Source organism: Papio anubis, chromosome 3 (genome assembly GCF_008728515.1).
Source record: "Papio anubis isolate 15944 chromosome 3, Panubis1.0, whole genome shotgun sequence".
In the NCBI taxonomy this organism is placed as follows: Eukaryota; Metazoa; Chordata; class Mammalia; order Primates; family Cercopithecidae; genus Papio; species Papio anubis.
In genome coordinates, this window is record NC_044978.1 from 121833962 (window position 1) to 121856889 (window position 22928).

The window sequence follows — 22928 nt, forward strand, 5'->3', positions numbered from 1 at the left end:
GAGCAGGAAAGCAGAGTAAAGGGAGACTGCTGAAACTGTAGAGGAGTTGTAACAAAGGTCAGCAGAACCTTGGTGGCGTCAGGGAAGGTGCAACTGGGACTTTGCTAAGGACAGTTAAGATAGTTAACTGTAGGTGTGTATATATATATATATATATATATGTGTGTGTATATATATATATAACTAAGGACAGTTAAGATAGATAAGAGCATGGGCGCTAGGGTAAAGCAGTACAGTTAGTGCTTTCTGTATGTGTTCCCCTATGTGTCCCATCCTCCCTTGTAAGTAGGTAGGGGTCACAAGACTCATTCTTGTCATTGGACTGTGAGAGGAAGGGCTGAGGCCCTTAAAGCTTGCAATGCCTCTTTCATTACCCCATGCAGAAGCCATGGGTGTCATATGTTTCATGATGGCCTGACTAGAAGGAGTCACCAATTCCCAGGGGCCAAGATGTGATCAAGAAATAACCTTTTGTTGTGTTAAGATACTGTGATTTGGGAGTTTGCCTGTTATGAGAGCTAGAATTTCTTGCTCTAATATGCGTTGTCATATACTAGCTGTCTGACTTTGGATAGATTACTTAACTCTCTGAACATCTGTTATTTCATCTGTCAATGGAAATAATAATAGCACCTATTTCACATGGTCATTGGAGGATTACATGGGAAAGTGTACAGTGTTAGGCACAAAATATTCAATATGTGTTATCATTGTTATTATTTTCATTTATAGCAGGAGTTGATAAATAAATTCCCCAAACGGGCAGCAACAAGGACAGGGAATTGTGAAGAGATGAGAGCAGGGCTGATCCAAGGAGATATTGTGGGACATATTAACAAAAGGTGTGGAATCTGGACTTGTAACTAAAGAGGACTGAAGATATAGACCCAAATATCTCTGGCTAGAGAATTGTGAACTTCTATGAGGAAGCATGAAGCTGTCATATGTGGAGGTTAACTTAAAGAGATAAGCTAGTTATGATTAGGTGCATCTCCATAAACATGTTTACTAAATTTTCATCATAATGAAATATGTTACATTATATAATGTCTTTTTCCAACATTTCAGTTGAAGTGGCCATAGAAGGTATTAGATGTGCCTAATATTACAGAAATATTGGTTGACCCTTTGGTCTTCCAAGTGATCTTAGGGCAAGGACTCAGGCTGCCTTCTCCCTTGACTAATTAGGGCAGAGGGAGGACTATGTGAGTGGGCCAGCGTGTGCCCCTGTGGTGGATTGGTGGTCAAAGGGGGATGTTATATATATAAATCCAATAAATACAGCATATGATGAATTCAGGGTAACTTGGTAGTGCTATTCTCCCTTTATTGCTTTTCCTTTTTGAAAAGTAGCATATTTGCAATTAGCAAGTATAACAGATGTCTTATTGAGAGCTGTGCCATAATTGTATGGTTATTTTGAGTGCAGTGACTATTTACAGGAGTAATCATGGTGGACCATGGCCTCCAATTCCCGAGCTCAAGTGATCCTCCTGCCTTAGCCTCTGGAGTAGCTGAGACTACAGGTGCACCCCACTGCGCCCAGCTTGATTTTTAAAATAAAATCAAATTGTTGATTTTTGAGAGAACAAACGGTTTAAGTTACTCCCATTCAGTAGCGGCTGCAAAATTAGGAGGGGGTTTAAGGGTGACAATCTGGTTGTCAGAGTGTGTTGGAAGCTGAGTTTGAATTTGCACATCACTTTACATGGAATGAGAAGATGTCCTCCACCCCCGCCCCACCTTTATTTTTGAGACAGAGTCTCGCTGTGTCACCCAGGCTGGAGTGCAGTGGTGAAATCTTCACTCACTGCAACCTCTGCTTCTCAGGTTCAAGTGATTCTCCTGCCTCAGCCTCCAGAGCAGCTGGGATTAAAGGCATGTGCCACCACACCTGGCTAATTTTTGTATTTTTAGTAGAAATGGGGTTTCACCATGTTGGCCAGGCTGGTCTCGAACTCCTGACCTCAAGTGATCTGCCTGCCTCAGCCTCCAAAAGTGCTGGGATTACAGGCCCCACCTCACAGGCCCCACTTTCTAAATAAAAAGGGAGGGGTCTTTTTCTGGGAGGAGATTAAGGCCCGCAGCTCCCCTTTATATGGCCGCTGCTCTTAGGGACTTAATAAATATTTTTTGCTCAATCCATTCTTTCAACAAATGTTTAAAAAGCACCTACTATGTGCTTCAGATATTATACAAAGATAATACAACCTCTGTCCCTAGAATGACCACAGCCCAACAGAGAGACAGGGTGAATTGTGCAAACCCTGGGTCCTCCAAATACTTAAGATTCAGAGCCAGGTTGTCAGAGGTTCTCCTTTGTTCTGGCTGAATAGTAACACTGACAGGGACCTGCCAGTTTCAACTTATTCCAGTTATTTCCAAAAATGAGTTGTTCCAAGTGGCGTCAGTGCACGTTGGAACGTGGGCCCGCGTTATGGTGCTCATGAAGACTGGAAACAAGTGGGACCCCCGCCAGCACCGCTCATGCAACTGCTTCCGCAAACTCCCCTCCAACACTTTCTCCCATCCCAACTCAACTGAGGGACCCGAGACGTTTCTTCTTTGGGCCAATCAGAACCCAGTCAGCATCTCTCTGATGCAACCGTTCCCTTATAAAACGATTAAACGTGGACCAGCTATTTTTATTCGGTCCTATAAAAATAGCTGCCGTCAGTCAGTCCTGGCAGCGAATCAAGGCCTCTGCTCTTCAAGTGCGTGCCCCAGTCGGCCGTGTCCTGATGTTACTTTCCCAGCCATTGGCATTTGGGGGCGCAGCTGGACCCACAGCTCACAGACCACGTTGTGTTCCACTGACAGTCTCTTAGGGAAGGTAAAGGTGCATTTGCCCCTAGGCTCCGCCTAGGACACATACGCCAAGATCTTCCCGGGCTGCTGGTAAAAGCCAGGATGCGACAGCCTGAGGGTCCCAGAGCGAGGAAAAGGATCACTCAGGTCCGCCAGACGCACTTAGTCCAGCAGGAGTGGCGGGTTGTGGGGGTGGGAGGTAGCCCCAGGGCCTTTGATGTGGGCAACGCTCCCCCAGCCCCCGGAATCGGTTCCTCCCCTAACGAGGGGTGTGGACACGGTTCATCTGCCCTCCGCTGTGCCTGAGTAAGAACTGTGCCACCTATCTCCACCCCCTCCGCCCCCGGTGTGACCACTTTTGATCCCTCCCCAGACAAAGCCAATCTGAACTCCAGCAGAATGAATAAAGGGATCAGGTTGCTCTCTCGGCCTCCCCTCACCCTCCTCCTTGCTTCTCTCTTTCCCCACGTGACTCTCTGGAATCTTTGCCAAAGCTCCCAGTCTCTGGGTCCATTTTCACACCGAGCAAAGCAGAGAGGAAGGAGGCAAGGGAGGCTAGAGGAAGGCTGAACGTGTGTCCTTTAAACGCAGGGTCCAGACCCGGCGTATTTTGGGCGTTTCCAGGCTCTCTCGCCCGAGTGGCCTTGAGTTTGGGGGTCTTCTCCAGCCTCGCTGGCTTTTTCCTCCGTGCAATTAAAATTATGGCTCTTCTTCCACTCCCGTAATCACTGCACCTCTACCCTGCGGACCAGCTCCGGGTGTTCGGCGCGGAGGTGGGTGTTGGTGTGCAGGAAGCCGCGCCCCCGCAGCCCTCCTCACCCAAGCGAGGGGCGGGGAAGAGAAAGTCGCAGCAGCGCCCCCCAGTCTTTCCTCGGAAGCTTCCAAACGGTCTGCTGCAGGGAGCGCAGCCCGAGGCGGTGCGGTGCTGCTGCAGCGCGGGCGAGTCCCGGGAGCTGCCCGCAGCGCTGCACAAAGTTTCCAGCGAGCGGCCCCCGGCGGATGAGGTCTGCCGAGCCGGGTGGCCAGATCAAGGAGTGGGTGTGGGTGGGTCTTTCGGGGCTCCCGGCGACCCGCGGTGCCGACGCAGCGCCTACGTACGGTGCCAAGCGAACTTTAAAAAGCTGCTTCGGACAAACCAGAGCCAGGATTTCTACTGTCGGGGAACCGGGAGCAGAAGGGTCTAGCCCGAGGGAAATGCTGGAAGATCCCGTCAGCCGGTGACCAGCAACTTTCCGGCGAGACTTTCACGCGGAGAACTGTGCTCTGCCTCCTCTTATTCTCCCAAAGCTCACGTTGGCGTCCTGCCTTGCGGGGTAGCTCGGCGCGCTCTCCGCCCGAGCAGCGAGTGAATTGAACCCCCCGCCCGCTCCGGCGCCTCCGGGCTGATGAGTGTTGCTCTCAGCCCGTCTATCTCTTTTTCCGGGAGGTAACGGCCCGCGGTCCTCCACCCTCCGTGCGCCCAGGTTCCAGGCGCCGGAGCCAGCGTTTTGGCCGAGCCGCTTCTTGGATGCTGAAGGCTGGGCTCCTCCATCGTGGGTGCCGAGGCGGCGATGGGTGTCCTCAAAGTGTGGCTCGGGCTGGCCCTAGCGTTGGCAGAATTTGCAGTATTGCCTCATCATTCCGAAGGTGAGAGAGCGGTGCCGCGTGTGTGTGTGTGCGTGTATGTGTTTATGTGTGAGTGATCGTGCAGTTTAAAAAGCCCAGCAGGTTTTATGGTATTGTGGTTCGGGTAGAAGTTTTTCTGGGGAGGGTGGGGTGGAAGTGAAACTGGAGTAGGCTTTTTCTGATAAGATTCCTACTCCTGATTGTTTTGTATTCGGATTACACCCCCGAGACGGCCTCCCTCTCTGCCCTAAGTGCTTTTGGGTGGGTGGGTGGCCGATGGAGGTGACATCTCTAAAACTGATCCTTTTTCTTTCCACCACCTACCTTTCCCCGAAGGGAAAGCAACTGCATGGAGCACAAGTGAGGAACGAAAAATCGCTCAGGTTACCTGTTTAAAAATACTTCTGTTCCTAAGAAACATACAATCTTTCATCTTAAAGCCCCATCGCTTTCCCGCCCTACTTACCTCAGTTAGTCTCCCCCTAAAGTCCAGTAAGGATTTTATAACTAACTGGTTGGAGCGTGTTCTGGACGTGGACAGTTCAGTTGCACTGAAAGAAATCTCTCCAGTACGGAGAAGCACGAACCTGCCTGCTTCCCAGAACAAAAGTAGTTAATAAGAGTTTAGGTTCATTCTTTTACTTCACCCTCCGCCTCCTGGTTTTCCTCTGAGACTCCAAGCTACGTGTAAAACCCCGGAGCCGCAGGAGAGAAAAGGAAGCCGTGAGAGTAGTTGTCGCCATGATATCAAAAGCAATCCGAGCTCAGCCAAATAAATGAGTCAATAAGTAAATCAAGAGTTTGGGGTCATGAGATGCCGGGCCTTGGGACGCGAGGCGCTCTGATCTCCCACCTGCTTCGAGGAACCGGGGAAGTCGCCACGCCAGTGCTTAGGAAGGGGGAAGGGAGCCGGCGGGCTGGGAGGAAGACGGCTTAATCTACAGCGCCTGGCTCTCGGCTTCCCCTCCCGGCTCCATTCATTATTCATCCAGCTGCGGGAAGAAGAGTTTACCTGCCCAGCCGCAAATCAGAGCCGCGGCTGGGCGGCGGCGGGCGCGGGGCGGGCCGCCCTCTCCGCCCTGGTGCCTGGGAAGGCGCGCGGGGCGGCTCCCGGGGGTCGAGCTCCGGCGCAGGACTGGGGGCTGCGGGAGGCCCGGGGAGGACAAAGCTCTGCCTCGGGTCGACCTCCAGTCGGCTTCCCAAGAGAAAGTGGGGGGCCTTGGGAACCCACGCACAGCAGTGGAGGACTCTCCCCTGGGTCCAGGTGCTGCCTTCTGCAGTCTTCCGGGATGTGTGTCAAGGGTGTATAATCTCCGGGAAAGGCACATCTGGGGCGTGTGTAGCCTTCTCCCAAAAGTGCAAGTCCTGTAGAAATATGACTTTATTGTACAGTGCGTGTGGGCGCGTACTTTGGGGGGAAAAAAAAGCTTGTAGGGCTTGATTATAATAGTAAACCAGATGAGAGAGTCACCCCAGGCCACCCAAACCTGAACTTGGTATTTAGAAAAATTAATTTCATTTGGTGGCAGTTTTTTTTTTTTTTTTAAATTTAGAATCCTATCCCAGCAACTCAGAAAACGTACTATCACTCCCGGATAGCTCACCAGGGGGCAGTTGGAATGGTGCAGCTTCTCAGAACCAAAACTCTGGAATCAACAAAAGGCACTATTATTAAGAGCCTACAGGGTGCGCTCTTTGGAAGATTGCTTGATCCAGTGGGCTAAGTTTAAAAAGCGCCGAATCTTTTGACTGGGAGGTGGGGATGGCGGGGATGCAAAGCACAGAAAGCCGGGGGCGGGGGTGGGGAGGAGGGGTGGGCGGGAGGGAGAGGCAGGGAGCGGCTATTACTCCAAAAAGTCTTTGGAAACTTTGCTTCTTATTGTTTTACCTTACTGTCAGAGCATTCTATAGCCATTTCACAAAATGGATTGATAAATTGATAGATGTCTGAGAGTTTCCACCCACATCATAATGGTGCTTATCTTATAATGAATGAATGAATGAATGAATGAATGAACATAGCCATTCCTTGAGCAAGTATTGTTTGCCTGGCACTTTGCTAAGCACTTTACATACTTTATCTCATTTAATTAGTTTAATTAAGTAATATCACTCCCACAGACAAAAAACCATTTGTCATCTGATGAGACCTCTGGTTTGGTCCTCTCAAGGTTTTCTTTTTCTTTAAAAAATAAGAGCATTGATATCAAGGTTGGAAACCTCAAAGATCTTAGAAATCTCCTCAAGTTGTTATTATCCATCTAGAGAATAATTTTTAAAAATGGAAGAGACATTCACATGTATACTTCTTTGGATGGGATGTACCTTGTGACACCTTTGCTGACCAGCTTATGGCAGAATTTGTCATTTTCTTCTCAGTGCACAGAGAGAATAATTGTGGTTGGTATGGGTTTGGTCTTCCTCTCTTAGCTGTGTGCTTATTGAGGGGTTAGGTTGGCTCCTATTAATTCTTATATCTTCAGTTCAGCTCCTAGTATACAGTAAGTGCTAAAAAAATTGGTCAGATGAACAATATTGCCAAATATTCTTTTGAATTAAGATTAACTGGTGGACTGGCCTCTGATTAGCTCACTAACCTTGAATGAACTGCCTAACTTCTTTGCTCTATAGTTCTGTCATTTACTAAATGAAGTCAATTAGGTGATAGTTCTGAAATACTTTGGCTAACCATCAAACATAGAAGAAAAAGAAATCAGTATTTGCTGCCTTATTTGTGGTCAATTGCAATGTTCTGGTTCTAAATTTTATTATTTTTATTTTTTGAGACAGTCTTGCTCTATCACCCAGGCTGGAGTGCAATGGTGCGATCTCAGCTCACTGCTGCCTCTGCCCCCTGGCCTCCAGCGATTCTCATGTCTCAGCCTCCTGAGTAGCTGGGATTACAGGTGTGTGCCACCATGCCCAGCTAATTTTCGTATTTTTAGTAGAGACAGAGTTTCACCACATTGGCCAGGCTGGTCTTGAACTCCTGACCTCAAGTGACCTGCCTTAGCCTTCCAAAGTGCTAGGATTACAGGCAGGAGCCACTGTGCCTTGCCTCTAAATTTATTTTAATTATCAAAAGAAAAGTAATTTTTTACAAGCAAATTATTGGCAGTGTTATTTTATATGGCCTTATATTGCTAAACTGATAAAGTATTAATGCTATGATTTGAGAACTTAATAAAATCAAGAAGTCACAAAGAAGCTTCTAACATGGCTGCTTTCTGAATCGAAGAAACTCTACCATGGCTTTTTCTGGAGAAATATCTTGAGTTCTGTTGACATATGGAAGTCCTGTGAAGTTACACTAGATAAGACAGTTGCCTTTGGATAGAGAAAGATCATTGAATTGGAGGTTAAGAGAATTGAGCTTTAGTCTGTGTCCCCTCACTCTCCATGTGATTTTAGCCATTTCCACAAACCCTGAATCCCAGGTTTTTCCTATAAATGCCATTTAACAGGTTACATTGAAGAGGACCATTTGATAGACAGTATGTTTTATTTATGGGTAAGTTACGGTAGTTGGTTCCACTCTGGCCTGGAGAGTTGTTTTGCTGAGAGACTCTATGCTTGAAACTCAATGTTAGGGAAGAAAAGACCTTGACCGGAAAAAAGTAACATAATTCTTTCATTCTGCAAGCCTTTATTGAAGGGTTATGTGTCAGGTTATGTCTGGTAGGTGGGTACAGACATCAACACCAAAGCCAAAACCCCCCTGTGCTCAGGGAGTTTGCATATCTAGCAATCGTTAATGTCATTTGAATAGCAGTAGGGATATGGGAACATTTGGTCCTTGGTGGATTTCTCAGTACAGAAATGTTAGATGATGGTTGTAACTTTGCATCCTTTGGCTTTTGTAATTACCTGGCAATGGAAATAAAGAGGTGTTGTTGTGGACTCTTATTTTCATCAATTATATTTCCATTGCCCTCTGAAGATTGGATTCTGGGCATTACTCTCCTTATATACATCCTTTAGTAAGGACTCAGCTATCTGTATTCACTGTTATTGACTTGGGTGGCAATATCACCCAACTGTCCTCACACAGATCATCATAAAATACTCTTTAACGCATGGCTCAGAGCAGGAGAGGGGACTACCACATGTCAAAGTCGGAGCCTCATGCCAAATCTTATCGTAGTTCCAAAATAGTTGGCCCACTTTCATTTTAACTACTCTATTAATTGATCTAAATCCTAGTTGACAATAATCAGGACATGAGCTGCCCTGTCAGTTCAGAAAATGATTCTATTTTAAGTACTCCACAGTGCACACAGCCATATGCTGAATTATAACACAACATAAAGCCTGAACATTTAAATGCCAACTTGTGGCTGCTTGTTCCTAATGAGTCATGTTTTTGTGGTACCATGCTCTTCAAATCTTTTCGTATCTTAATGGTTGTATCTGCCACTATTTCTTTGAACTAATGGGTCTGACATTTTGTGGTGCTTGGATTTAACTTCTCTAATTTACTCAGTTTACCAATGGTTTCAGGATATATGCAAATTAGATCTCAAAATTTCTCCAAAAACATTAGATTTTATACAGTCATCTCATAAAGGAGTACATTATAATGTGCAAAAGGGATTAAAAACGGACATTTACTTGTTTAAATTTTATGCAGTAACATTTTGTCTATGTGACCTGCAAGAAATGCGCCAGCCACACAGGAAAAGAGCAGCTCAGGTCTCAGGATCTGGGCTTCCTTCTTGACACTATAAAATTACTTCAACCTGCAAAACTTTATGCACTTTCTCACAGGTTGTGAGGTGTTAGAACTTAAATTACCTGGCATCGCAGCTGCCTTGTGTGCCCTGAAACTGGCCTTGTTCAGAGTTAGAGAACTCTCCTCCTGTTGTCTCTGGTTTTTCCTCAGTTTTCCTTTGAGGGAGGCTCATATCTCCTAAATCAGCACCACCTCACAGAATTCACCTTGAGCTGGAATTTTCTTTAAAGTTCAACTAAAGCCATAAATAGAAACATCAGATAGACCTGCAATTATTCTTGTACTCCTTAAGAAAAAAAAAAATGAGTGGAGAGAGTAATTTTGTTTTCCATATTATGTGAACTGATGGATTAGTGAAAAGACCTCCACTCTGGCTCTCAACGAGAAGCTACGCCCAGTACCCATGTCAACAAACCCAACTTCATCTGCTGGTGAGTGTGTGAGAGAAACATGCTTGCTTCGGATGCTGCATCTGGTATTGGGTGATGATAAATGTTTGATAGGACTGGGCATCACACTGGAATGCTTATTTTCTCAAGAGAGTAGAAATGAGATTTTGGAAGCTGTGTTAATGGAGGCTCATTCATGCAGCTGCCTTCTGGGTAGAACTGTTCTGTTTTAGGAAAGCTCTCAGAGGGCAAAGCTTATTTCTTCTGGAATTGTACAATACAGAGCAACCGAAATTGAATTAATTCCTTTTCCTAATGATATAATTTTTCAGCAGTTATACACCATTCTGACTTGAGTCTCCAGCAGATGCGTAGTTTGCCCGGGTATAGATGTGGTGCCACACTCAGTGCTACTTTATTTTTTTCATACTGCAGTGAGTTTATCATGGCTATCTAAACTTCCAAAAATGGGTTTTGATATGGGTACTCGGATACTTCTTAAGGTGCTTGATTTCCTTTGGAGCTTTGAAAAGAAATTGACTTTGGAAGGTAATGCTGTGGAGAGCAATAAAATTATTTGAGGATAGTCTTATTTTAAAGATTAAATTTTGTTTGTGTTTTTTCTAAAAGTTAAGTTTTGCTTGTTTATTCTAAAGTTTAAATTTTTTTAAATTGTACCTAAGTGATGATGATCTTTATTCTAAATTTTCTAAACACTAGAAATAATTAAATATGTCCATAAAAGTAATTTAGAAAGTGACTTGTGTTTATATATATTTATTTGACATATATAGGATTATTTTACGTACACACATCACGCACATACATATACATACACACACATGTGTATACATATATTTCCTTTCTTATGATATAACATAGACGGAACTACTATGTCTTTGAAACAAGATTTCTTAAGGAAAAATTAGTCACGAAGAATTTTTCTTCAAGGTTTTATCTCAAGTTATTCTTATTAGAATGTCAGAGACATAAAAATTATTTCAATAAATTTACCCACAGAGATCTTTGATTCAAACTTAAGTGTAAATAGTCATCTCAGTTTTCTTAAAGATTGTTCTTAATTCCATTATTGGAGGAGAAGGTAGACCATTTCTTTCCTAAGAAGTTAATATTTTTGGGACTTCATAAATGACCCATTAGACGTAAGCACTGTGGTAAAATAATGTCCTTGTCTCTTTAGAAACCAGTTGTGGAGCACTGTTAAGATATGCTTCACCTTGGTGTGTATATACTGTTCAAATCTGTTTTGCAGACTCAGTTTCTGAGAGAGTAGGTGATAGCACACTGCCCATCTCTTTCTAAGTTAATTCAAGACCTGTTGTGCAGCTCAAAAATTGGTTGGGAATGTGTGTATATTTTTTTAAATTAAGATTTCAGTTTTATAGTATGATATGTGTACTACAAATACTACACATACTATTTATACTATGTATGATATATACTATATATAGTATATTGTGGGTATATATGTGTATATGCTATATATACTATATAGTGGGTACACATGTATATATATGTGTATATTTGTGTATATACTATATGTAATAGTATATATGTAACAGTATATATAGAGTATATATTCTCTCTATATATGTAGTACACACACACACATATATATAATGTAGTGGGGTAGATGCAACACTTCAACATCCTTAGAAAGGAAGTACACAAGAATAAATTCACAAATGGAGGATGTAGGCACAAAGTGCTAGGAGCTCAGAGGAACATAATCTGGTCGGCAGGAGAAGTTTCACAAAGGAGATGGGATCAAGTTTAAAGGGCTCAATTAGACAAAGTACATCTCCTGTAGGAAATGAAAATGAGCAAAGGCATTGAGACATGTAAATATATTACAGGATTCTAAGTTGGCCTCTTGGGTTGGACTGGAGACTTAGTGTAAGCAAACAGTGGCAGGGAAGCCTGGATAAGTAAATGGGACTGGATTATGGAGGCTTTGCTGACTTATCACCAAGAAAAATATTTACTGTATTTATAGCATGCCGTTATAAATACATTTATCTTAAAATTCAAGTCATAAGTTTTAATGATGCTTTTCCTCACGTGTGTCCAAGGAATGTTGTTTTGGTGTATGGGGTTATTTCCCCAGGGGAAGAATGCTCAAGCTTTTAAGATTTTGGAAGAAGTACATTTTACTGATTTTGATGTATGTAGATGCAGTTTTAGCAGCAAGCTTGCTGGGGCAGTGCCTACTGGTTTATTATGCATCCCTTTTAATTCTTGTTTTGTTTTTCTCCACAGGTGCTTGTGTCTATCAGGGTTCCTTGTTGGCGGTAGGTCATTCTTTACATACTTGGTTTCTTTCATTTGAATGTAAAATGCTTGATTGATGTTTCTGAGTGAGTTGACCCTATCATTGTAGAATATGTTTATTTTTCTTCACAGTTTGAGGATTAGCCCTCATTCGGGCACAATGATGCTCAATTATTTAATACCTTTTCCAGATTGAATTAGTTCCATTTGGATACTCAGGTATTGGAAGAGAAATCCAAACACTCAACACACAATTAGCATTCTGTGGCCGTTCTTTGTGTTCTTTTAATCAGAGAGAAAATTAGATCCCATCCTTTTGTCAGATACAAACTGAAACACAATTTGCTTATCTTCCCACTTTGCCTCCCACTTTGAACCCTTCTCCAAAATAAATATGATTATTAAATTAAGTAGAATAGGAAGGATTTCTGTTGTTACATTGAATTATAAACTTAAGTTTTGGTGAACAGCAAATAAATTAACATTTGTTTCTGAACTCTTGACATATAGGGTAAAATTGATTTTGAATTTAATGTCAGAATGACTTGGGGGGAAAAGTTGATGTAAGTCTCACGCATTTCTTTTCATTACTAATGCACTATGGTGCATAACAGTGTGTTAAAGCCTTATTGAAAAGACTGTCTACACTCCATCAACTCTAATAAATGGTGTGACAAATCATTCTTCACCACATTTTTATTTTGGTTTAATAAATGCTATAATAAAACTGAACTGAGATGGTTGGAAAGAGTTTGCTTATTTACATCACAACATGCTATTGACATGTGTGATATTAATGAGTCATCTTGGATTATCCTTGCAGTATTGAAATAGATGAGGAATATCTGAAGTATCTAAGAGTCTAGATAATTGTAGATATTCACAGTAATATTCTTGAATCTGCACTTTATATGCTATAGTTAATGCTCGAGAGGTTTATATTTTTTCTTTATATTTTTCTATTAAAAATTAAGAAAAAGCCATTTTTATTCTATTTGTCATTCCATATTCTGCCCTGTTTATTCTTTAATATGTTTTAGGAATCATTTGCTCTAAAATATGTTATCACTTTTGGGGAGCTGTAGTAAGTATTTAGACAAGTCAGTTATCCATGCTAATAAAGGAGAGTTATTTATTTTTTGTGTAGTTATTTATTTATTGTGTAGACTACTTCATAACTTTTCCATATATTTTCATAAGTATTCATATGTCTGATAATAGACCAATGAAATAGGCAGGCCATGTATTATTTCATACTCTTCCCCCTCTTCATGGAAAGGATGAGAGAGAGATGAAGACATTTTCTAGAGGTAATTGACCATTAAGGGTGGACCAGAACAAGACATCCTGTATTCTTCTGTTGTTCTGCCTATATGTGAAAAAAAGTGGCTAGACCATCTTCTATATTTGACTTTGCTATGTGTTATTGTACATTCGAATATGAAAGGATCAAGTAATTGGAGAGGTCAGTTTGATCAAGTTAAAAGGAGAAAGAACCCAACCAACTTGAATTTATTGGATGACCTTGTGTCCCTCTGTACCATGCCCTAGCTCATCCCAGGGCTCATGGCTGCTCAAGGTTAGTGGGCTGCACCCTCCCACACCAGCAGACTCCTCATTCCTCCAGGTGACTTCTTTGCTTACCAAGGCTCTGCTACATTTGTTTCTTTTTCTTTCTTTCTTTTATTATCATTATTATTTTTGTGTGTGAGACAGGGTCTCATTCTGTCACCCAGGCTGGAGTGCAGGGATCTTGGCTCACTGCAACCTCTGCCTCTAGGATTCAAGTGATTCTCCTGCCTCAGCCTCCCAATTAGATGAGACTATAGATGCACACCACCATACCAGGCCAATTTTTTTTTTTTTTTTTTGTATTTTTAGTAGAGACGGGGTTTTGGCATGTTGGCCAGGCTGGTCTTGAACTCCTGATCTCAAAGTGCTGGGATTACAGGCATAAGCCACTGAGCTTGGCCTGCTACATTTGTTTCTGAACCTCTTCAAGCCTGAGATACTTATTATTGTAGTTACGCAATTCAGTCTGAGAGACAATGTATTTATTACAATAATAAAATTATTAAACAAATATTTATTGAGTGACAATTACAGACCTGCTATTCTATGCACTGGAACGTATCTGTGAACAAACAGATGAAAATTCCTGCCCTCATAGAGCTTGAATTCTAATAAGTAAAATATATAGAATGTCAGATAGATGGGCTATGGGGAAAAACGTTGTGGAGGTGGAAGGGATAGAAAAGGCTCAATAGGGGATGAAGGTGGCTACTTTAGATAGGGTGATAGGGAAGGCTTCACTGAGAAGGTGACATTTGAACAAAGACATACTGAAAGAGGTAATTATAAGAACTAGCCTGGTGGATATCCAAGGGGAGAGAATTCCAGAGATAGGGAGCAGAAATGTAAAGTCTGAAGCAAGAGCTCCTATGGGCATTTGAGGCAGTGCATGGAGGATGGCAAGAGATAGGTCAGGGAGGAGGGCAGAGGTCAGAGCATGCTGAGCCTTGTGCAGACTTTAGCTTGTCCTTTCAGGAAGGTGGGTGAGCCATTGAAGGTGCCAGAGAGGAGGAATGGCAACACTGGACTTATCTACTTAAACTGCTGAAATGAGAATGTGAAAAGTAGTGTGCTTGTTTCTAGGGAAACTATACTAAATACTTTAAAAAGACTCCATTGAGGTGAGTCACTAAAAAATTGCTGTCAAATTAAGTGTAGGAAAAACAGCTATAAAAGATTGAGAAAATATTTCAAAACCTAGAGAGATTCTGCATTCTGGTTTATTTGTAACCACTTTAAGTTCTCTTTCCATTTTAAGGACGATGAAACTGGAAAAGGTAGATGATGCATCCTGGACTTGGTTTATTATCTACATCATTCACTGCTGCTCTCTCTCCGCATGCCCTAGTGTTAAAGAAAAGCATTGTATCTACATCAGTGAAACTGGAGAGTGAATGTATGTTCATGCATTTTGAATTAAAGAGTACAAGAACATTAGTATATGATTCTAGGATTCTCTGATTATACAACTTTTTGGGTGACAAAGGCTTCTAGTGTAAGAGGCGTCATTTTCAAGAGCTGGTTCTGAGAATAGTGGTTGGTGTCCCTTTTCCAAACTTTGTAGTTTTACCCACATGTTCACTGTTTTAGAGGTAGAAGTGACTTGAGAAATCTCTTAGTCCAGACTGTCCATTTTATAGATGAGGAAACTGGGGCGAGGATGTGAAATTCTTGAGGTTTGTTCATCTCCCAGGTGAGTAACCAGAAGTAGGTTATTCTGGTTGAAAATGGCAAAGCCTCAGCTTCACCCAGAGTTCATAAAGCGTATCAAGCAAATGAGAGCGTGGATTTAGGCACTAGCTGCTAGTATAATGCTGACTCTCAGCCTGTCTTGTGAGGATTCCTCTCACTGATACCTTTCAATCTCTTCACTCATTGCTTAGGAAGCTGCCAGATACAGTGGAACATTCATGGCCCTGGCAGTCAGACACACCTGGTTTTGATCCTTCCTCTTCTATTACAAACCAGCTCTGTGACGTAGGGCAAGTTACATCACCTCTGGAATCTCTTATTGCCCCTGATGTGAAATGAGGACAAAGAAAGCCACTCCTGAAGGGTTGTTGCAAAGAAAATAATGTGGGAAAGACACCAAGGTGCAGTGCCTGGCTTGTGCTTTTCTGCCATAACACAATTTCTCTTTAGCAACCAAGAAGAACAAGAGGAAGGGACAGTTGTTAAGCACCTACTATGTATTTAATACTCAACAAACCCAGGAAATAGTTTGTTTTTTTTTTTAATTTACTTTACAGATAAGGAAGTTGAGACTCAGGAATTAGTCACTTGTCCAAAGTTACATAGTAAGTGCTAGTGGAAAAGAAAGTTCAAACCTCGTTCTGATTCTGAAGTCATCTGATCAAGCATTCTATTTCTCACAACCAACTCAGTCCACTGGTTGTCTCTGAACACAACTAGCTTACTTCACCACCTTCAGTCCTATATGCCCACCCCCTCCCTGCCACAACTGCCACGCAGTTGTCTCTGCCAGTCTCTGTCCCTGACCTCCTGCAAAAGCCAACTGTCCCTGGCTAACCCTTTCCCATTTAACTGAGGCTGTCCTGCACTGGTGTGCACCACATTCACTACATGATGCAAAACATGTTTAGACAGGCATGTCATCTTAAAACACACAATGTACAGTGTATTATGTACTATATATGTCTATATATGTATATATATGTATATAAGTGTGTATATATATACCTCCCCCCGCCTTGTATTGTGTTGTGTTTCCTGATTTTTGACAGCTGTCTGGACTTGCAGTGACATCCTGGGGTGATTAAGTCCTAAGCATGTGTAGCTGTCTCTCAATTATGGACTGACTTCAGCTCTCTCCCTTGTCTTTCTTTTAACAATCTTCTGTAACTTTCTCTTCTTTTTATTCCTAGAGTGAGAAATGACCAGAAGGGACTAAAATAACTCCAAAAACGCTGAATAATCTATTTTGGGGTGTGTTTCTTACCCCATAATACCCATGCACCCCTGGGCTCACAAGACTTTCTCTAAAGTCAGCCCTTGTGGAAGACAGTGTGACTGTTGTAAATCAGGAATCCATCAGAGGGAAACTACCTAGGTAATAGGTTTAACTGTGACATCCAGTGTGAGGAGGAAAATTAATTTTTTATTTCAAAGTTTTCACACACCGTCTGTTCTTTTCCAACTATATCAAGTATTAAAAAAACTTTCCTTTTGCATCACCACAAGCAAACACATATTCTTTTTAAAGTTCTTCCTGGGATCAATGACTTGACCCTTCACTTCAATTTTTCTGTCTGTGAAATGGAGATGAACTATTTACTTCTCAGGATTGTCGTGAAGCTTAAAGGAGATGAACATGAAGCACCTCGTCCGGTGCTGTGACTTACAGTGCTCAATAAAGGCTGGCTGCTATTGTTGTTGCTTTATAGCAGTGACGCCTGTCAAGGCTGGATAAACGAGTCTTCTTCCCTAGATCAAAAGCGTTAAGTGTTGGGATTTCTCCTACTTGGGATACTTTTGCTGAGAAATGCTGACAAAGTGAATCACGGGGCACTAACTCTTAGCAGATTTGAAAGAATATTTTTCAAGGATAATTAAAAACTGTGGAATGTTGAGTATATATAACACTGCAGGAAGATCCAGGCTTTGGAGTTTGAATCTTGGCACCACTACATACATGCTGTGTGGTCTCAGATACAATACTTTATACAGCCGGGTGTCACTTTCGTTATCTGCTTAACGGGGATTATATTTCTCCTAGGGCTGATGTGACAGTTAACTAAGAACATACTTGTGAAAGAACCCAGAACTGTCCCTGCAAGGAACATGTACTCACATCATTCAGGTGGTAACAAGATGTCGGAGTGGAAATGAGTGAGTTATAGAGTCCAGGGTCTTGGTTCAGTTTCTGGCCCTCTAATTACTAGCTGTGTAGCTTGGAGTAAGTCGCTTGAATGAAATGAGGCCTCAGTTTCTAAATTAGTAAATTAAGAGAGTTAGATTAGCTTCTCTCCAAGATTCCTGAGCACTGTGTTGTGCAGTAGAGCTTTCTGTGATGATGGGCATGTTCTACAGCTGTGCTGACCAGTGTGGTAGCTACGAGCCACATGTGGTTATTGAGTACTTGAAATGTGGCTTGCAATACTGAGGAACTGAGTTTTAGATTTCATTTAATTTCAATGAATTAAAGTTTAAATTTGAGTAGCCACACATAGATAGTGGCTACTATATTGGACAGTGCAACATTAGAGTTTTAAAATTCTTAACGTATTCTAGTACAGCCTCATGGATGGTTCTCACCCTGGGTGGAAGCTTACTGGAGTACTTTCAGCAGTTGTGAGAAAAGTAACACAAAGTTTGTTATAGTACCTGATTGCTGTTTTTGTTTGTTTATGTAATTTGAACAGTTTTGAAGTCAACACAGTTATAACAGTACTCTCCCCATATTGCTAAATATGTTTTCTTTTTTGTGATTGTCGTGGTTTTTTTTTTTTTTAACCAAGCAATTGTTATGCATCAATGATTTCTTTAATAAAAGGGGTAAAATTACAGTTAATTGTACATATTCCATTAAAAGTTTTATAAATTTTTAAACTCATGGGAGTGTTATCCATCACTTATATTAGAGCAGAAAAAAATTTGAGAACCTCTGGTCTAATCTGTAGACCTTGTTTATTAGGGCTAAGGAGGTTTAAGGGAGACCATTAGAGCTCTTCAATGTTAGAGTCTTTTTAAAAATTGGTGTGCTATAGTGTTACTTTTTAAAATTTGAAACAGTAACACAAAAGAGACAGCCCTGTAGAAATGAAAATGTCTCAGAACTGCGTTGTCCTTGTATTCATCAACATGCTCAAGAGATTTTGTGGAGAAGATACATGAAAAATTGGAAGCTTTTGCTATTCAGTGCTTGAAATCCCCACAAACACTTAGTGAATGGTGGCTAGTGGCTGCTATTGAAACACCTTGAACTTCTCAGCAGTGGGGAGAATACCTGGTGTCCTGAGGATGCACTTAGAGGGGAAGCAATACAATCAGCCATTCCGTAATTTCCCTAAAAGTATTGGGTAATTTCTTAATACCGTTGTATTGAATATTGTAGGATATCACCATTTTAAGTTATAGTTTAGCAAAAATTCATCATTTTTTATGCTTCTGGTCTTTATTTTAAAATACAGAATAATATGCTTTTAAATGGTGGATGCCACTCTTTATTAAAATGTACTTATTTTGTGATAAAAACTTATTTTTTTGCAACACATCATTACTGTGCTAGGTGTTGTCATAAATTTAGAGAGGTAACGAGCTCCTTTAACTAGAAGTATTCAAGTTGAGACTAGACAGACAGAATCAGGAGTGAGATAGCAGCGGCAGGCTTTTCTGATTTGTGTTCTCACCTGTGGATAGAAGGTTAGAGGTGTGTGTTTCTGCCTAAGAAGCCCTTACAGAGGGTGAAAAAAATCTCCTGACACTAGAGTGTGCAGTGAAGGGTTTCTCCCCATTTAGTTCCTCAAAGGGAGTAACTTTGTACCTTTAGGTGTCAGGTAGTGAGAATTGGGCTCTACCTGCCTCTGAGGATTTTTTTTGTCCTTGCTGGGTTTTTATAGATTGTCCATCATAATTAGATGTGCTGGTTTCCTATTTGGGAACTTATATGTTCTTAGAATAATTGTGTGAGAGGAATAACACAAGAGATTTTGTACTTTTATTGATGAATAATCCATATGCATTTTTATTCTTTTTCATATTCATGTGGTAGGAACAGATGTTTTAAGTTAACAAACACATTTCTTATGCTTTGTTTTGAATTTAGAAGATGCAATTGAGCTTGGAAGCCATATTAATTTGCTCAAATTATGCTACATTTTATCATATATCTCAATTTTCTGGTCAGACCATACACTTCCCTCACTTTTTTTTAAGTTTGTGGCATTTTCACACCAAATTGTCTTACAACTTGATACCTTAATTTATTCTATTTCTCTGTTTATAACTACAAAGTACATACATATATTTATTTTCTATGTGATACATTTATATATGCATGTGTATATATGTATAAATCCCCTATAATAGAACTGTCACTCATTTATGACACCTTATGGTATTATCATGTTATAGTTTAGTTACTTTTAGAAGTCTTTGCTTACCAAGGGAAAGATAATATATAAATATCAAATGACAATTGCGTTAAGCCAGCTTATGTTTTTCTGAAGTTTGAATTACAAATGTCTGAAGGAAAGTTGACTTTGAAAATTTTATGTGGATGACATTTTGCTTCTGTGACACTTAAACATAAAATTGGCACAAAATAAAATTTAAAAAAAATAACTGAGCAGTTTTATGTAAAAGAGGCACATAGCTTCTGGTGTCCCAGCTAAGTTCTTTTAGCAATGATTTCTTAGGTTCCCAGAGTTTATAAGCTAAATGAAAGGGAGAAGGAGAGGGACAAGTTTTCATAGTAAGAAATGGTTTATTGTTAGTACCCGGGAGGCTCTTGAGTTTGGGCCATGACCTGTGAGTTCTTTCCTGACAGCTCCCAAGATTGGTTATTTATTAAATTTATCCCTTTCTTTCCTCCAAAGGGAAATTGAATGGGTGGGCTAGGATCAGGGAGGGGAGGTTGTCTGCATTGGAGAGCAGATTTCATTGCTCTTTGTACCTTCCATTCTTGAAATGGTTCAGTAATAGTGAGTGGGAGAGAATTATTAACAGAAATAGACACTCATTCTTTGGTGTTCTTACTGTATTGAGTTTCCCTACAATCTAGAACAAACTTGATCTAAGAGATGAGAATTCAGGAACAGAAGAAATATGAAATTATTGGCTAAAAGAAGCCTTTCCCTCTTATATTTGCTGTAGATATGTGTAGTAGTAGTAATCCAGCTGGATTCCAAAGACATTTATTGATCAAATTCTGTGTTAGATCCTGTGATTGGGTCTATGGAAAACACCAAGATTAATAAGCTATTAGTTGGAACCCAGGAACATCCTGCTTAGTCAGTAGTCCCTTTTTCCCTTTTCTATGTTGGCAGAGTCCTGATTTTGTTGCAGTTCTCCACCCTTTCCTAGTTGTGAGGTAGTCAGGAAATTTATCCCTTTGCCAGTGATCGGTTTAGGACTGAGTGTGACTTACTTGTGGCCAATGATATATGCAGGGAACTGCTAATATTGTTGGCTGTTTGAAAGGACCCAATAAATAGCACCTTCCTTCCCCCAGTTCTGAACAAGTTGAGAAATAAAACAAAGAATAAACATAGAAGTCAAATCATCCTTTTATCTTTTAACCAATAAGCTAAGTTGGAGGATACAGCTTCAGTTCTCTTAGCCAAGTGGGTTGCTGGTTCTGACCCCTCAGAATTGGGAAGACTTAGGCATTCACAGACAGAGCCTTGCGGAGGCAGCTTTCCCATGCAGAAGGGCTGATAAGGCAAGAGTTACTGCTTGGAGAAGCAGAGGAAAGTGTATGCTCTTGGTTGACAGGCTTGCTCCCTAGAAGAGGAAAGAAGACAGAACGGAGTTAAGCATGCCTAGTTGCTCTTTTAAATTTACCAGTTAGACAAATCATGCCACCTTCCTGGGGATAAGAAAGGCCAGGAGTTATGTGTTGATATCCCTGCACCTCAAGGGTGGGAAACAAGAATTCTCCATTAATAGGAGATTTTGAAGCTTAGTCTTTAAGCTTTGGCACATGAAAACATGATCTCTGGAGGTGCTGCAACCATTAGAATACCTAGCTGACACACAGAGGTTGATGGGGAGAAAGATGGGAGACTTTGATTCCTTGAGGAGTTGGTTATTTAATCTGCTGACTTAACCAGCACAGGAACTGACCTTCCTGGGGAATTATTGTATGAGCTCAGAAGTTCCCTCATTGTTTAAGCCAATATAAATTGGATTTTATGTTACTGCAGCCAGCAGCAGTCGACCCAATACCCTACAATCAGATATTGAACTCAGCACAGAGCAGTTTGGGATAAGTGTCAGTAGGTAGAAGTTTAGCACCATGGTGAAGGGGCAGAGCTCCAGATTCTTGGGTTTAAATCTGAGCTCTTCACTACCGTGTGACTCTGGGCAAGTTACTTACATTGTCTTTAAAATAGAGATAATAGTTGTGCCTATATTACAGAGCTGCTGCAAAGATAAATGAGTAACATGTGAAAGTAGTTGGAATATAGTAAATAGTTCCTTGCCATTGAGAATACTCTTATTCCGGAGGAAATAATTTTTGATCTTGGCCTTGAAATATGAGCCAGTTTAGAATTAGGAGAGATGAGAGAAAGGCTCTTAGGATATAGGATCAGTATGAGTAAACACATAAGTGGCAAAGGGAGTCCAGTTTGAAGTGAGAGAAGTGATGTGATGAAACACTGAGAAGGGATTTTAAAACTCCAGATCACACAGGGCCTAGAATAAGGCATTTGAATTACATTCTGTAGGCAGTGGGGACGCTTTGAAATGGAAATCATTTGCTCTTGGATTCAGAGTCTGTCAGTAGAAACTGATTAGTATATTGTTGGAGATGAGATATCAGAGCACCATCCTCTGCTGTGTTCCTTCTTCTCCTCCTTTTCACCCATGTCCAGATGCAGTTTATCTGCAGAGCTTTGGAGAGGGTGTGGGTGGCTCCGTGTAAGCGAACATCATCTTGAAAAAGAGAGATCAGTTTGCAGACATATTCCAACAGTGAGTCAGTACTAAGTTCATTATTATTTGGGCAAAAATGGGTTCATCTGGCATTATATCAAGTAGAACTCCCTATTAATAGGCATTAACCCACTCCTTTGATATTGATGTTCATCATGATCCTCCCCACCACCCTGAGGTGGTGATGTAATCTTTTTTCTTCCTCTTTATTCTAGTGAGCATTTCTCACAATTTGCCAAGATTAAATTATGCTCCAGTTAGTATTAGGAAAAAGTACATTTAGTTGTATTAAAATTTTTTGTTAAAATGGAAGCCCGATTATTTTGTATATACTACCCTAAGTTTTGGAAAATATAGTTTTTCAGTTTTTCTCTCATGCTGTACAACACAGCTATATTATTGTTTGCTTCTAGAATTTTATCAGCTTTATCAATTCCTACATCTAAAATACATTTTTTAAAAGAAAGATCAAGTGTGGTCAGGTACTTTAAGGAAAAATAGAACTTCTTGAGAAACATGAACTGCTAGAAAAGATTCTTCATAGCCTGAGGACTTTGAGGAGAAGAGAGGAAAATTTTATAGGGATAAGATAACTCAACTGCATAGGAAAAGGAGGGAAACTCATGTTAAATGGCTGCTTTGGTTGCCACTTTAGAGGAATCAAACTGTTGAAGAAAAATAAGTGTCTTTTTTATTTCTTACTCTGTTCACTTACGATTAGGAGGAAAAATTCTCAGTTACACCAGTCAGGAGATTAATACAAAGTATAATAAAAGAAATACTGTGAGCATCAAGGCATGTGTATTCCTGTAAGCTGTTTTTATGCAAACTTATTAAAGTCAAGGAAACTTACTCAGTAGGAGAGACTGTATCTTTAAAACTATGAATTTGGCTTTGCATGGTGCCTTACA

At 41.1% G+C, this 22928-nt stretch overlaps 1 protein-coding gene across 4 annotated transcripts in view; it reads left to right on the plus strand.

The window, feature by feature from the left end:
- The first annotated feature begins 3306 nt into the window (after positions 1-3306).
- Positions 3307-22928, plus strand: part of FRAS1 (Fraser extracellular matrix complex subunit 1) — a 453697-nt gene continuing 434075 nt past the window's right edge. For 3 of the 4 annotated variants that reach the window (XM_031664536.1, XM_031664537.1, XM_031664539.1), the window contains exons 1-2: positions 3308-4434; positions 11815-11846. In XM_031664536.1, the coding sequence (XP_031520396.1) occupies positions 4359-4434; positions 11815-11846 (108 nt within the window). In that variant the 5' untranslated portion in view covers positions 3308-4358. Of the gene's footprint in view, positions 4435-11814; positions 11847-22928 lie in introns of all 4 variants that reach the window. The other variant, XM_031664538.1, reaches the window with a different exon arrangement.